Here is a 16466-nt window from a genome sequence, read left to right as displayed (position 1 = left end):
ATGTTCTCTCATTAACATAAAAAAAGATAAAGATCTAGCTAGTTGAAACAAGAGAAAAATAAGGCCTTTATTGTTCCCTAGGGACAGGTATCCAAGGATGAAGAAAGCTGGGTGTGTGCACTGGTTATCTAGATCATGACTTTCATTCTCTAGTCTGTACTATAAACCAGATACCCATGGTCAAAGGAGACTTTGTAAATAGACCCATCTTAATAATTAAAAGTGGTAGTGTGCAGCTATCTCCTTTGAAGATTCAGGTTAAGGCGAGTTACATTAGTTTTCAGGAAAGGCCAAAGATGAGATGACACTGACATGATGAGATGGTCCATCTGAGATCAAGTGTAAAAGCAAAAAGAAGCTAGGTTATCAAGTGAATGAGAAAGGAACTGGAACTCACTTCCCGTCCTTATACACATTCACCATTCACTCAATGGAAAAGTAATCAACTTCATGCAAAAAAATCAGCATTTTCCATTTTTCTAGTTTAAAGGTAAAATTCAATACTTAAGAACTAGAAAAACTGAGCTTATATTGTACCATAAAGTTATTTAAAACAATACTGTGGTTACTGAAATGGTAGCTCAAGCTTTGCCACCTCTTTGAAACAGAAGAGCGGAGAGGATGCAGAGAGACAGAGAAGTACATAACTCTGTTCTTACTGTGACATTCCTTACTCACATTTGCGTGGGGTTAAGTTTTAATTAAGCTCACCTACTTAATTCTATCCTCCTGTATAAGAACATGTGAGTAGGGGCAGGAAATGGGTGGTATGAGCTTTTGCAAGTTTTGATGGGCTAAGCATCATTCAGTTAAGATTCTGTGATTGAAAGGATCACTCTGAAAACTTACAGAAAAAAAGCCATATGAAAATCAGACTAGGCAAAGTGGGTTCATACAGTCTAGTAGCAAGACTACCTGGAAAACTTGTGGAGTCAAATACAAAACTAAAGTGGATTGCTTCTTTTTTTTCCTTATTCCATTCCATTTTGTAAAAACTGTGATAAATGTAGACAATGTACTCTCTTGTGGGTCATTTTTCAAAAGTCCCCAGATAAGCCCTTGAGTTGGGGTGGCCATGAATATGAAATAGAAAGAAGATGAACTCAGTTTGGGGTTTCCTACCAAGAGCAGGCACGGCAAACTACAATGACTTTAATGGAGCGCTGCGAAGTTTTATTACCCAGTCATAAAAAGGACCCTTTCCAGTGCTTCCCTTTCAGCACTCTTCAATGACTGTTGTACCAATCAAGGAGTAAAGCTTTTTCTTAACAAGTCGGAATCCTGAGCTCAGGATCAGAGTTCGCCTGAGGCCAGAAGAGAAGCGACCTCGACTAAAGAAAAAATCCCTGAAGCTCGTCCATGAGCAGTTCTCCTGCTTAAACACCAGGGTAAGCTCAAAGGTGGGCACCACGCTAGAATCACACACAATCCTATCCAGCTTTTTACATACATTTTCAATTTCCAAGTTCACGTGCATAACGCAGCCCCGCAGGCCGCAGGGCTCGGTGGAGGAAAGCCGCAGGACGTCTTGAGCAATCCTCTGGGTCAGTTTCTCAGGAACAAGGACTTTCGAGCAACCGAGTTTGGTGTGCTTTGATTTGGACAGACAGTTCTCCAGCATTTTAACCAAGCTCTGGCAAGTCGTCTCCTCAAATACCACCTCGTTGAGGTTGGGTTCAGGAACAACGTAATCCCAGTAGTCAAAATCTGTGGAAAATGGAAGTTTAAGATTAAAAAAAAAAAAAATCCAGGAGCAGAAAAAAAACACACTGAGATATAGCAACATTGTTTATTTCTTCTATCTGTTACAGCTACTTGTTCTAATATTTGTTTGGAAGTCAGCTGATCTCACTCTGCTGTTAACTTGCTGGGTAATAAAGCAAATCATTTAACCTGAGACTGAAAGTTCACCTATGAAATAAAGGTTTTGATAAATAAGGTGGGTGGGCTATAACCATTTTTTAAAAAATTTATATGTGTACACACACACACAATCTGACTACGCATCACAAATCTATTTATGGTTATCTTAGAATACTAGTGATTTTCTTTTCTTTCTTGCTCCCTGATTTGCTTATGGGGGTTTTCTTATTTTCTTTTACAGAGACTATGCATTAGTTCTGGAATAAAAATGTTAATATTTTTTCTTGACTAAGGATTATTACCTTCTAACCCTAAGAATACATTCATTTATTATTGTAAAAAACAGATTTTTTGGTATTGTCCTTTAGTGATGAACTTAAAATGAACTTTGATGAGTTATATTAAACATCAATTAAATTTGTGTTTTCTTTGTAAGTCTTTACTGGAATGACCTGTAGATCCCAATTTTAGCTTCAACCTCTTCGATTAAAAATTGTTCAAAGAGAAGACCTCTGAGGTTCACATGGATATTTATAACTGGCTGGGTAGTTTTTTGTAGCCAAACAAAACAAAATACTCCTAGGAAAACAAAATTAGATTTGCTCAAAGGAAAGGAGATAGCTCTGCATTTGGTCACCTACGTTCCAAATTAATCCTACCACTTGGCAGGATGCCTCACCACACACAGTCAACTAAGCAGGCACAGGCAGATGCCCTGTGGGCTCCCCACCCTAAGCATACTGCACTTCATTGGCTACTGCATTTTCCTCTCTCCACATCACGTATAAACTTAGATCATTGCTTTTTTTTAAACTAATTGAAACAAATGCACTCCAAATTATAAGGCTCCATATTTTATCTGCGTTGAAAATAGAGAATTTTAGAGCTTTGGCCTATAAAATTAGATCATCAACCACTTTGCCTTCTAAATGAGGAAGGCCCAAAGATCTTAAGCAATTGGTCTATGCCCACAGCTCCTGAGTGGCAGAGCAGTGTGTTACTTTAGAAACTCCTGTTTAAAATTGCAAATGACAATATGTCCAGCATCACTGCTGTTTTAAAGTTTCCTTTTGGCCTTAAAAAATGAAATAATGGGTATATCCACAAATAGAATACTACTCAGAAACAAAAAGGAACACATACTGATAGAAGCAACAGCATGGATCTCAAAATCATTAGGCTGTGGGAAAGGAACCAGATACAAAAGAGTACATATTACATGCTCCATCTGCATGCAGCCCTAGAGGTGAAAGTAATCTATAGGGACAAAAAGCAGATCGGTGTTTCCCTGGGGATGGGAGAGGTAGAGTGGGGAATTGATGGCAAAGGGGTACATGGGACTTTGGGGGCAGAAGGTGATGGTAGTGGTTACACAGGTGAATACATTTGTTAAAACACACATAATTGTACACTTAAAATTCACCATAACTTCACAACCATGTAGGGTAGGGACCTGTACAGTTTTTAGCCCCAAAGAGTCTATTAGCCGCAGACTAGATGGATGCAGCCCTTGGGGTTTTATCTTTTGCTTCTTTTGTTTCGCACCATCATGGACAGAAGATGCTAAAAGTTTGGAAAGGAGTCTCTCTCAGATGGATTTTGTGGCACTTCCAACATTCAAGGAGGGGGTCGACACTGCACGCCCGCCAATCCCATCTATCCAGGGGCTGCGACCTTTGGAGGGAAGAGAGGTAGGCGGTTGAGAAACTCACCATTTAGTAGGTTCCCCGGGTGGAAGCCACGGTCCAGCAACTCCGAAATGCTAGCCGGGTTCTTACTGCTCAAACTGCCCGTTGCAACCATGGTCAACGGCTCTGTTTCCCTCGCGGGGCGGAACGGCCTTTCCGGGGCGCTAGAAAAAGGAGGCAAGAAGGACAGATTTGCAAAAGCAAGCAAGACGTGCAGAGGCTCCTAAAATGCCGAGTCCCCGGAGCGAACAAGCCGAAGCATTCCTTTTCCAAAGGGGAGGAACCGGCCTCTGCAACTCAGGTTCACAAAACTCCGGGAGCGGAGACGCCTACAGTCACAACCTGAAACTAATTCAAAGTTAGCAAAACTTGGAGCCGGCTTGCCCCGCGGAGCTCACCACTGCGCCCGGAGCACCGGAGCCCCCAGGCCCCGCTCCTCCCACCCAAGCTCACTTGCTGGGAGTTCGCCGGGGCCGACGCGCTCGCTGGCCAAAAAGCTGCGGGTAAACCGAGGCAGGCACCGTCTTCAGGAGGCCCCTCCCTCGGGGGCTTAGGGACCTGCGGACCCAAGCGGCAATCGGCACCCCGCTCGCCCCCAGCCCACCCCGCCCCAGCTCCACTAAGCGGCCTCGCCTCTGGGGCGGCGGGCGTTTTATAGGCCCAGCCTCCTCACCCTGCCCCGGCCCGCCCACCTGCGCCGCCCCGCCCCGGCCCCGGGCCCCGCCTCTCCAGGGTCCGGTTGCAACCCAACCCCGATAGTTCCAGCAACCCTAGGCTAGCCGCTGGGAGTTTAGGCTAAGTTTGCGGTAGGGTTGACACCTGCTGTTTCCTGGGTGGGCCGCGGGTCCCCGTGAGTGCAATTCCGGGTGCACGACTCGTCCAAAACTGACCGCTCCCCTCCGCCACCAACCAGGATTCTTTGGTGCGACCCCTCCCCTAGCGTGCGCGCTCACACACTCACACTCCTGATGCCCTTGTTGACTTTCTGTCCCGGGCAGCGGGAAGCTTTCGGCCTTTTGTCTATTACCGTGACCTGAGGCTTTGCTCTGTCAGACTGACCACTTTGCTTAAATCTGTGTAGATTTTCAATGGGCATCATTTCTGCGCTTAGTTCTGGCCTCTCACCGAGTCAACTCTACTCCGCGTCCCGTCCCAGCGTCTCTGTATTCTCTCCCGCACGCGGTCAGCTCTAGCTTGCCTTCCCGCATCCGAGGCTCTCCAGCCTCGGGTCTTCACTGCACCCCCAGCACCCTTCGTACTGCTTCATCTATGACTAATGCGTTTTCACCGCGAGAAAGGGTGAGCCTGGTACTCTTCTAATTAGACCTGGCTCCAGAGCGCCGGCAGCTTGAATGAAGGGGAGTTTGCCAAGAAACTAAACAAAACCATTAGTGGGATTTTAGCTGCTTCCACCACCCTCCCGGGCTCTGGGAGCAATTGTCATTCGCAAAGGCAGCAGTTCCTGGCAAGCCCCGTTAGCGGGAGGAACTTGGTCTTGGGCGGTCTTGAAGGGGCTCGGGGCAATGAAGATACAAGTACAGTGTTTTATGTCCTGCTAGGGATATAATCCCCGTGAAGCTTGATGCGCAGTCCTGAACCTGAGCCCACAGAGGGACAGAGGAGCGGCTCAGGGTCAACAGGCTCGCCCAACCCATGTCTGGCAAGAAGCCAAACATTATGTGTTCATCCACGGTGCCTAAGCCACCCTGCTCCCGCTTTGGTGTGCCAGTAGAGGTGATCTGGTCAGAGTGAGCTTTCCCAAAGACGGTGGTGGGTCAGCAGAGGAGAGGAAGGGGATGCCTGGAGGGAGAAGAGTTTCTACAAGTAGGAGTTTCTGGTGTTGGCTCCCAGTCCTTTAGGATTCTGTGTACAAGGATCTGTCGGTTAGGGCCTTGAGAAGCAGTTTCAGCGGTCCAGGCTAAAAACTCTTAGTAAGAAAAACAACAACAGAAGGGGTAAGGAAGCTGTGATAAACAGATCAGTGGGAGGACACTGGGAGGCAGAGCAGCAGAAATTAAAAGCAGCTTGACAGTCCATTTTTAACTCAACTCAGGCAGCTGCGCTGCCTGAAGGTCAGGGGAGCCAAAGAAGGAGATGTGATAGGCTAGTCTTTGAAAGCAGATTTCCACCTCTACTTCAACGATAGAAAAGGGGAAAAGAAGCCCTTTTAAGCCAATTAAAAAGCCATTTCAGTGGCAAATGTGTTCAGGACCAGTGGATGGTCAGTCGGGTATGGCAGCTGATCTGAACCTATACCAGTGAGGGAATTACCCATTTCAATTTCCTTAGGGTATTTAGGCATAACTCATAAACTAAGTACTCCCAAAGGGCCAGAAAGATTATTGTAACTTCTAGAAAGTAGCAGTTTCTCTCGGCTCACCTGAGTAACTGAAATTTTGCAAAGCCCTTGGGGATTTTACTGCAGAAAATAATTTACTTATTATGAAAGACTTTGAATAATATCATTCTTTTTGACTGAATGGGCCTTGCTTTGAGGAATTACAGGGCATAAGTAATGACTGATATAGAAAATGTACCTGGGATAATTAGCGGAGATTGTCCTTTTTTATCTTCTTAAAAGGGTTACAAAATCCTTTCTGTCATTGGTTTGCATCTTTGCAGGGTTAAATAAACAGAGCTGATTTTTCAAAAGGAGCTATAGGACTGAATTAGGAAAAACTAAGTGCCGTAATAGACTTGTCAAAAGATGACACACTTGGTCTATTAGAGTTTTTAATGTTGTGGATACAGTTAATTATTTGTAACCGAAAGTTCATCACACTGGTGTACCCCAGGTGTTTATCAGGTGCAGGGATGAAGTATGTTTCATTGTTGTACCCCTCTAATTATCCTCTCTAATTAATACTGTAAAGATAGTTTGTAAGGCTGCTTACTGGAAATAATAGTTGTATATGAAGAGAAAATCTAATTGATTAAATAATTTTATTGCCTTTCGTACACCAATGTACTATAACAAACTACCAAAACCATGGGCAAGGACTTTAACTTAAGCATGCTTGCTTTTCTATACTATGATTTACTCATCCACCTTCATACAAAAGAGGGGAATAGCAGTAACAAATGGCAACAGTATGTTCATCTGATGTACACACAAATAAGTTCCATTCTCCCTCATGTATAAATATAGTGTTTATAATATCATTGCTTACATAAGTGCAAATTCAGAATACCAGGGATTTTGCAAAAAACAAAAGACAATATGATGCTTTGGTATACTGTTATAAGAAATACTTGTGTCTTCTGCATTTGTGATTTAGAGTGTTGAATATTTATTACATGTTTTGCCAGCCATTTTTCTCTCTTTATCCAGTACGTGCTATTGTTCCTAAGCTCTTATTAATACATTTACATTCAGTGCATTGCTTATTTCATTTCATAAACTATGACACCAGAGGAAAAAAATGACTGGGTTTCTTAATCTGTACAGTGGATTCAGGGAGGATTTACAGGATATGGAAGTTGATCTGTACAATATCCAAGGTCCCTTAGCAAGCTTATAGGGTTGTTGTGAGGATTAAAAGAGAAACCCTTATAATCAATGCTAAATATTACCTCTTTTTTAATAAACAAATCTGAGATCTTTGAGTGCACACTGTCTTTGGCTTTCCTTGGTTGTGCGAAATTTGTAAATCTAATACTCATGTGAGTCTTAGAACAGGGCCTGGTACCTAGCAAGTACTTAATGAGTGATAATTGTTCTGATATTGTAGTTTTCTGGTTCAATGAAAGCTAGAGGGGCTACATGGAGTTAGAGAAGTATTGCTAAAATAGAACACAATTTATGGTCTTTCCTGTTTGCAGGAAATCTGGAAACTATTTGCCACTGGTTAGGAAAGATGTTTTTATTAGAATATGCATAAGTGTGTTGGGAGCAGGAAGGAGAGCTCCCAATTATATTTAAGAAAATAATGTGGGTAAAAAGTTATCTTGGTTAATCTTTGTTAATCTAGAAAATGGTTTTCTGGAAAAAAGTAAAATTTACAGACATGTAAAGTCATTGACTGTAGAACCACCCAATTGTGTCAAGATAGGTGTGACATTCTGGATGGGATACTTCATCATTATTTTTATTTGTCTTTGAAGATGTTCCACCCAATACAATTTCCATTTAGTCATTAAGTATGCAATACGAGTTATTCTATGGAATGTTAAGGGATTTTCCATTACAAAAAGAACGTGGAGACTTATTTAGTATAAGACCAAAAAAAGTCCAGTATAAAATAATATGTAATATCTGCTGCTGGCTAAAAACTGAGAGAATTTTCCAGTAGCAGAAGGCATTGCCTCTCTAAATTCAAGCAGAGAAATGGTTACCATAGTGACTTATCTCTTAAAATAGTTGTATGATGTTTTCTCTTTATAAACAATGCTATGTGTTATCTCCTTTTAAATAAAGAAAGCTGATAAGTGTAAATGCACACAGTCTGCTTTTCCTTAATTACACACAGGTTTCTAATTCAGGTGCCTGCATAAGAGAGTGTCAGCCAAGAACGTGGAGTAGGCCCTTAACATTTTTCTAGGGATCCATTTTGCAAGCCCCAAATTTGAGAATACCATAATGACATACCATTTCTCTGGAATTCTTATGTGCGTGAAGATAAGAGGAAAATAAAGCTATGTGTTCGTATAGGTGCTGCTCCTTCATTGTTCCCCCTTCCTGTGGCAGCCTGGTGTCTTATTCTGGTGGAGGAGCTTTGCACAGCTTTTGTCATTCACACTTGTGTCCCAGAAAAATTACAGCTTGCTTCACGACATAAATTTGTGGGGTGGTGCGAGAAGAGAATTAAATCCAAGCATGCCCACTGTGGACTAGATGGGGGATTCTGCAGCGTAGTCTTTAGAATGGGTCTGATCCCCATTCTGCAGATGTCAAGCATATTAAGATTGAAAAGCTTGACAAAGTCACAGAGAGATTCCATTTTTTAATCTTTATGGGGTAGTAGTGAGATCTGTGGACTGTGGAGCCTAGGTGCATACCCCAGCGATGACACGAACTAGCTGTATAGACTTTGATAAGGTCCTTAATATCTCTGTGAATCCATTTCTGTCTTTAAAATAGGAATCGTAATAACTTTACCTTATGAAGGTCTTTTTTGGGGATTAAATGAGTTAATACACAATGTACTCAATAAATATCAGCCGTGATTATAATGGTGAATTTTGCTCTGATTTTTTTTTTTTTTTTGGAATGATTATAAAGGATTTTATTTTTGCTCTGATTTTGAAAAATCCCAGCGCCTTGGTGATAGTGTTATGAAAAAGTAGCTTGGGGAGCGTTACGTGCATTCAAGGTGTGTATAAAAGTGTATCTTTGGTACACATTCATTCATTGGTTAGTTGACATCAGAAGTATTTATTGAATATTAATTATCTGCTAGGCGTGGGAAATGCATCAGAGTCTCTGTACCCAGAGAGTTTGTAGTTTAGAAAGAAACGTAGACAAATAAATACAAGATTACAATTAGTAAGCTAAGTTAGGGGAGCTACATGGTGCTATGGTGGCACAATGATATAAGCACTAATACATTCTGAAGGAGGATTTACAGCCTTGCTACTCACGGTGTTTCAAGGACCAGTAGCATGAACATCATTTAGGAGATTGTAAGAAATTCAGAACTTCAGTACTCAATCCAACTGAAACAGAATCTGCTTTTTAAAAAGATTCCTAGGTGATTCAAGGGGGAAAGTGGGGGTGGGAGGAATTGGGAGATTGGGATTGACATATATACACTATTGATACTATGTATAAAATAGATAACTAATGAGAACATACTGTATAGCACAGGAACTCTACTTAATGCACTGTGGTGACCTAAATAGGAAGGAAATCCAAAAAAGAGGAGATAAGAAAACCATAATTCAAAAAACACATTCACCCCAGTGTTCATTGCAGCACTATTTACAATAACCAGGACATGGAAGCAACCTATATGTCCAACAAAAGAGGAATGGGTAAAGAAGATGTGGTACATATATACAATGGAATATTACTCAGCCATGAAAAGGAATGAAATTGGGTCATTTGTAGAGATGTGGATGGACCTAGAGGGTGTCATACAGAGTGAAGTAAATCAGAAAGAGAAAAGCAAATATAGTAGAGTAACACATATATGTGGAATCTAGAAAAATGGTATAGATGACCTTATTTGCAAAGCAGAAATAGAGACACAGATATAGAGAATAAATGTATGGATACCAAGGGGGAAAGGGGTGGAGTGGGAGGAATTAGGAGACTGGGATTGACATATATACATTATTGATACTACGTATAAAATGGAAAACTGATGGGAACATGCTGTATAGCACAGGGAACTCTACCTAATGCACTGTGGTAGCCTAGGTGGGAAGGGAGTCCAAAAGGGAGAGGATATCTGTGTATATGGCTGATTCATTTTGTTGTACAGTGAAGGCTAACACAACATTGTAAAGAAACCATACTCCAATAAAAATTAATTTAAAAAAAGAGGGGATATATGTATATGTATAGATGATTCATTTTGCTGTACAGTAGAAACTAACACAACATTGTAAAGCAACTATACCCCAATAAAAATTAATTTTAAAAAGTAAAAAAAAAATGAAAAGATCCCTAGGTGATTCATATTGTATGAGAAGCCCTGCTTTAATTAAAGAGAATAAACAAAGCAATAAGACCATTTAGGCATTTGTAAAACCTTTTCTGGGCCAATTAACAAAAAATATTTATTGAGTTCCTACTATATATAGGGCCTAGTCTTGATGAAAGTTGGTTCCCAGCTGGGCAAGTGTCTGTGGATTCTCCATAGCTCCCATCAGCCATCATGGCCTTGGGCTTGGCTCATAAAACCATGCAGAGCTATGTGAAAACAGTCTGGCTTCCTGAGAAGACTATTATAGAAAAATAAAATCGTGTTTAATAAACTTGAGACACTATCAAACTGTAAGTTGTTTTTAACCTTGATGAAATGGAAGCCAGTTAATGTAACATAAAGAATAGGCTTACCTTGCAAAATGTATTTAAAATGATTGGTCTGTGGAATGTTGTATTTGGAAACAAAAAATTTGGAAGGAAGGGAGTAGTACAGAAAGATATATGTCTTATTACTTCCGAATGTACTGGAGAGGATAAATACAATTATGCAAGAAGTCATCTCTTGTTCTATAATCATATCATAAAATATATTTTAAAACATTGACTTGGCTTTCTGAAATATTGTGCTGTGATTGAGAACTATTTTAATAAGTGATATATAGTAACAGAGGCTCCAAATCATAAATTGCTGAAGCAGCCTTTCAGGAGATGTCAATATAGCTGTATACACACTGAAGTGCATTCAGTTGTGTGACATTACTGATGCATCGTATCAAGTTGAGCAACAAATGGCACTTAGCAAATTATTTATAGCAATACATAATTACCTTGGAAGTAGGTTTAGATGTCCATATGCTAAAGGCAAAACAGTGCTTACCTCCGTATACAGAGTGGAGAAGAATACCTAAATGATTTGACTAAAGGCTGTGACTCAATCAGACTAGCCTTCAAATTCTGGCTCTGCCCCAAGTAGGCATCGTGAATTTAACTTAAATCCTTTGAATCTCAGCTTCCTCACCTGTAGTATAGAAGATTCAATGAAACAACGTATGTTAAGTTTCTGGCAACACAACTTGTATATATGAAGAGCTCAGTCAAAGGTGGCCATTTTAAACACACATGGTTTATACAAGTTTGTTCATCTAAATGCACATTCTATTGCAGTAAATAATTTGTCATGTGCTGTGTTGGGTTTTTCAGGATGTAGATTTTACTTTGCACGTAGTGGATAATAAAGAGTACACTAGCTAGAGAATAAGGAGACCTGCCCCACATACAGCTTTTACACTGCCTTGGTCTCTGACTTGGGGACAGGATGAGTCAGCAGAATCTCCTGGAAGTATTGAGAAACTAAAAAGACATTCACCCAGGCTCGAGGAGGAGAGACTTATCTATGGATTTCAGAGCAATAGAAACTAAGGTCTGGCTTTTTGGCAGTGTCTAGGAGGTAGCAAGACGAATGTGGGAAAGATTAAGATAAATTCTCAGAGGAGGGACTTCTGAAGCCAAGGACAAATGTGCAAAGTATAGTTTTGAAAGATCTTGATCATCCTTGTCAGGGCTCGTAGAGGTTTGGGTACCCACCAATAAAGTATGAGAATTCCTGTTTCCTCATAGTCTCTCCAACATTTATTTGTTCATTCATTTCATAACTATTTTAAGCATTTAGTATGCCTTTTTATACAGTTTTAACACGCTCTGGAAACCTATTGGCTAGGAGTTGTAATATCTCTCATTCAAGGTAGGAAAGATATTATCCTAATTTTGAAACGGGAGAAACTGTAAATGGAAAGTATTAATCATAATTCTCAGGAAAAACTAGAGGTATATCATAGTTTTCCTGATTCCCACTTCTGGAAAAAGCATTGGGGCTATATCTACAATGATTATTATAACTTCACTAATTGATCAGTTCACTCAACAAAAGTATTATTTTTTTTTCCACAACTCTATTTGTATTAAATTGTCAATCAGATGTTTTTTGGTTATGTGAGGACATTGCTGTGTTTATTGAGGCCAAAGGCCCTTTATTTCTCTTAAGGAGAGAATCTGCCAGAGAAGAGAAAAACATCTTTTTAAACATAAAACTTATAAATCACCTGTAACTTTACTTTAATGTTCAAATAATTCAATAAAATTTCCCTTTTAACCACTGCAAAGTCATAACTTTATTACAGCTTATAGCAGAATATTCAGTTAAATACAATTCAGTACATCAGATGTCTGTGGATGTTACTATTAAGTACAGAAGAGAACACGGGTTCAAGTGCAGCTTTGAGAAGGTTCTAGGTCTGCTTGTCTAATTTGATAGCCACTGCACATATGTTGCTGTCGAGCACTTTAAAATGTGACTAGTCCAAAGGGAGACGTATAAAATACACATCAGATTTCAAAGACTTAATAGAATGTAAAGAATGCAAAACATCTCGTTAATAATTATATTGGTTACATGTTGAAATGGTAAGATTTTGATATATTGGGTTAAAGAAAATATAGTACTAAAGTTAATTTCACCTACTTCTTCCTAGAATTTTTTTAACATGGCTACTAGAAAATTTAAAATGTTGTATGTGGCTTGCCATCTTGGCCCACCTTAAGTAATATAGGATGATGCTATTCTAAATCTTTGTCACTTCACCTTAAAAAAGGAACCCTAGTAGCTTCTTTGCCTATAAATGAGGCTTTGAAAATTCTTTTTTAAATTGAAGTATAGTTGATTTACAATATTGTGTTAGTTTCAGGTGTACAGCAAAGTGATTCGGTTATACATATGTTTATGTTTATATTCTTTTTTTTGAGGGTTTGAAAATTCTTAAAAGTGTACTAAGTAAATGGTAACTATTAATTTGGGGGGTCAGGTTTATTGAGGTATACTTTAAATACATTAAGATCCACACTTTTTAGTGTAGAGTTCTTTGAATTTTAAACAGCTCTTACAGTCATGTAACTGCTATTACCACCACAGTCAACACACACAGCAGTTACAGCACCACAGAATATTACCTTGTGCGTATTTGTAATCAGCCTCTTCCCTTAGCCCCAGCCCTAGGTGAACATGTTATACAAAAGGGGTCACACAGTCTGTAGACTTTTGAGTCTTGTTTCTTTCACTTAGCATAATGCATTTGAGATTCATCCAAGTTGTTGTATTGGTAGTTCTTTCCTTTTCATTTCTGAGTACTATCCTATAGCATAGATGTACCATACTTTGTCTACCCAATTGCCAGGTGAAGAACATTTGGGTTGTTTCCAGTTTTTGATGATTATGAATAAACCCAGTGTGTATATTTGCTTTACCGATTTGTGTATGAACATACATTAATACACAGATGGATAAGTACCAAGAGAATGGAATTGCTGAGCCATATGGTAACTGTTTGTTTAATTTTATAAGAAGTTGCCAAAATGTTTCCCCAAATTGTTCCATTGTGCATTTCGCCCCCAGCAGTGTATGAGTATTCCATATGTGCCACATCTTTGCCAGAATGTGATACTGTCATCCCTCTGCTTTTTTTTTTTTAATTTTAGTCCTTCTAATAGGAGTGTAATAGTATCTCATTGTGGTGTTAATTTTTATTTCCTCCATGACTCATTTTGTTCAACATCTTTTCATAATCTTAATTGCCATCTGTATATCTTATTTGGTGAAATATATATTTAAATCTTTTGCCCATGTATTTTTATTGGATTTTTTCAGGCTTGAGAGTTCTTTATTATTATTGAGAACTTGAGTGTTCTTATTATTGAGAATTGAGAGTTCTTTCTGAATTCCAGATACAAGTCCACTATCAGATAGATGTTTTGCAAACATTTTCTACCAGTCTGAGGTCTGTGTTTTTATTTTCTTAACAGTGTGTTTTGAAGAAAAGTTTTAAATTATGATAATGTCCAATTTGTCAATATTTTTATGAGTCATGTTTTTTGTGTCATATCTAAAAATTTCTGCATAACTCAAAATTACAAATATTTTTCTCATGTTTTCTTCTAGAAATTTTATAGTTTTACATTTACATATATGATCTACTTCGAGCTACTTTTTGTATATGATATAAGGTGTGGGTTGAAATTCTTTCTCACTTTTTTGCATTTAGATGTCCAGTTGTTCTAATGCCATTTGTTGAAAAATTACAGTTTCTCAACCGTTTGCCTTTGCATCTTTATGAAAAATCAATTGACAATATACATGTCACTTTATTTTTGGTATTTATTGTATTCTATTAATCTATATGTCTGTCCTTTCACCAATATCAGGAGTCTCGAAATCAGGTAGTGTGAGTGTTCTAAATTTGTTCTCTTTCAAAATTATTTTGGCTTTCTACTTCCTTTCTGTCTTCATATGAATTTAGAATCAGCTTATTAATTTCAAAAGAAACTGTCTTCTGGGATTTGATTAGAAATACATTGAATCCAGCTCAGTTTGGATAAATTTGTATCTCAACTTTATTGAGTTTTCCAATAATAAACATAATATAAACTCTCCATTTAATTAGGTTTTTGATTTCTTTTTTTAGACGTTTGTAGTTTTCAGCATATAGAAACTGCATATATTTTGTTAGATTTATACCTATTACATTTTTTATGCTATTTAAAAATTTCAAGTTCCAGTTGTTCTTTGCTAGCATATAGAAATACAGAAATGCTATAAAAAATACAGAAATATGAGATACGAGAAAATTGATCTGTTCTTTAACTGTTGCTGAAATTACTTATTCGTTCTACTAACTTTTAAATAAATTCTTTGGGATTTTCTCCACAGGCAGTCATGCTGTCTGCAAATAAAGACAGTTTTATTGCATTCATTCCAATCTATATGCTTTTATTTTATTTCTTTATTTTTCCTTTATCGCACTGACAAGAACCGCAGGTAAGCTGTTGAATGTGAGTGGTGAGAGAGGATATCCTTGCCTTCCTCTCACTCTCAGAGGAAAGCATTCAGTCTTTCATTTTTAACTGTGAGGTTAGCTGTAGACATTTCAGAGCTGCTCTCTATCAGACTGAGGAAATTCTCTACTATTCCTTGTTTGCTAAAAGCTTTTATCATGAATGGATGTTAAATTTTGTCAAATATCTTTTCTATGTCTTTTGGGATGGTTATATGATTTGCTGCTTTCATCTGTTGATGTGGTGAATTATGTCTATGTATTTCAGAATGTTGAGCCAGTCTTACCTTTCCTTACGATGTATTATCGTTCTCCTGTTCTTGGATTCAATTTGCTAGTATTTTACTAAGATTTTGCTTCAATTTCATGAGGGATGTTTTCTGGAGTTTTCTTTTTTTTCTTTTTTGTACTATCTTTGTCCAGTTTGAGTATCAGGATAATATTGGCCTTATTAAATGATTCATGTAGTGCTTTCTCCTCTTGTATTTTCTGGAAGAGTTTGTGTAGAATTGGTGTTCTTTTTCAGTTTTATTTTAAATATCACATCCTTGGAGAAGACTTTCCTAACACTTGAATCTAAATTAGGTCCCCCTCTGTTATTAACTCCGTTGGTGTCTTTTTTCTTTATAGATTTTATCATAATTTATAATTATACATTTATTGGAGGTTTATTTCTTTAATGCCAGCATTCTCTTCTAAGAGGCCAGGCTCACGTCTGTGTGCTGTTCACCGTTACATGCCCATTGTTTAGCATGGTGCCTGACACCTAATAGATATTTAATAAATATTGGCTGAATAAACACAGGAATCCCTAGGATTTAATGAATGTCATTATTCATTATTCATCATACAGTTGTGAGCATTATACCTATAATCACTTACTATGTGTTAGTGCAAATTTCCTACAATGAACAGGAAAACACTTCAGACACCTCTTAATGGGTATTAAAAAACATAGTATTTAACAGAATTAGATAATTGCAAACATAATGACTTACAATGTGGAGTTAATATTTCCATAAATAACCTTATAATGTGAATGAACAAACTAAAATTTTGAGAAAAATTAGAACTTACCTAGCCTTAGCATGAAACAAAGAGATTTTAGTAAAAATAAAATGGTATTTTATTTAGCTTTTACAGATTAAATATAATAAATTTAAATAAAGAATTCAGTGTTATATATTTTCCTTTTTTTTAGAGTAAAATCAGCTAAATATACTTTGGTAAGCAAATAGGAAGTTAGAGCAGTAAGCTACATGCAGAGCATATGGTCCAGAGACTGGGGTATAGAAGCAGCCTTATCTGCTGAGGTTTACAGAGGAAAAAGTTCAAGGAAGCGTTTACAATTCTAGTGGCTTCCATTTTAACTAATTTTTCAATTTGTTCCCAGTTAAATAACTGCTATAAATCTATTTCTTCCAGCAGCAATAGTAGTTTTGG

At 38.2% G+C, this 16466-nt stretch overlaps 1 protein-coding gene across 1 annotated transcript; it reads right to left on the bottom strand.

Moving 5' to 3' along the window:
• Positions 1-1216: 1216 nt before the first annotated feature.
• On the bottom strand, positions 1217-3666 carry DDIT4L (DNA damage inducible transcript 4 like; the record flags this gene model as incomplete). Its single annotated transcript, XM_082837563.1, has 2 exons — positions 1217-1707; positions 3576-3666. The coding sequence occupies 2 exons, from the start codon at positions 3664-3666 to the stop codon at positions 1217-1219; spliced, it is 582 nt and encodes a 193-aa protein (XP_082693689.1).
• Between the last annotated feature and the right edge of the window lie 12800 nt (positions 3667-16466).

Source organism: Leucopleurus acutus, assembly GCF_964270905.1.
Source record: "Leucopleurus acutus genome assembly, chromosome: 4".
Taxonomy (NCBI): Eukaryota; Metazoa; Chordata; class Mammalia; order Artiodactyla; family Delphinidae; genus Leucopleurus; species Leucopleurus acutus.
The sequence above is the reverse complement of the archived record's forward strand: the minus strand, read 5'-3'. Positions and strand labels throughout refer to the sequence as shown.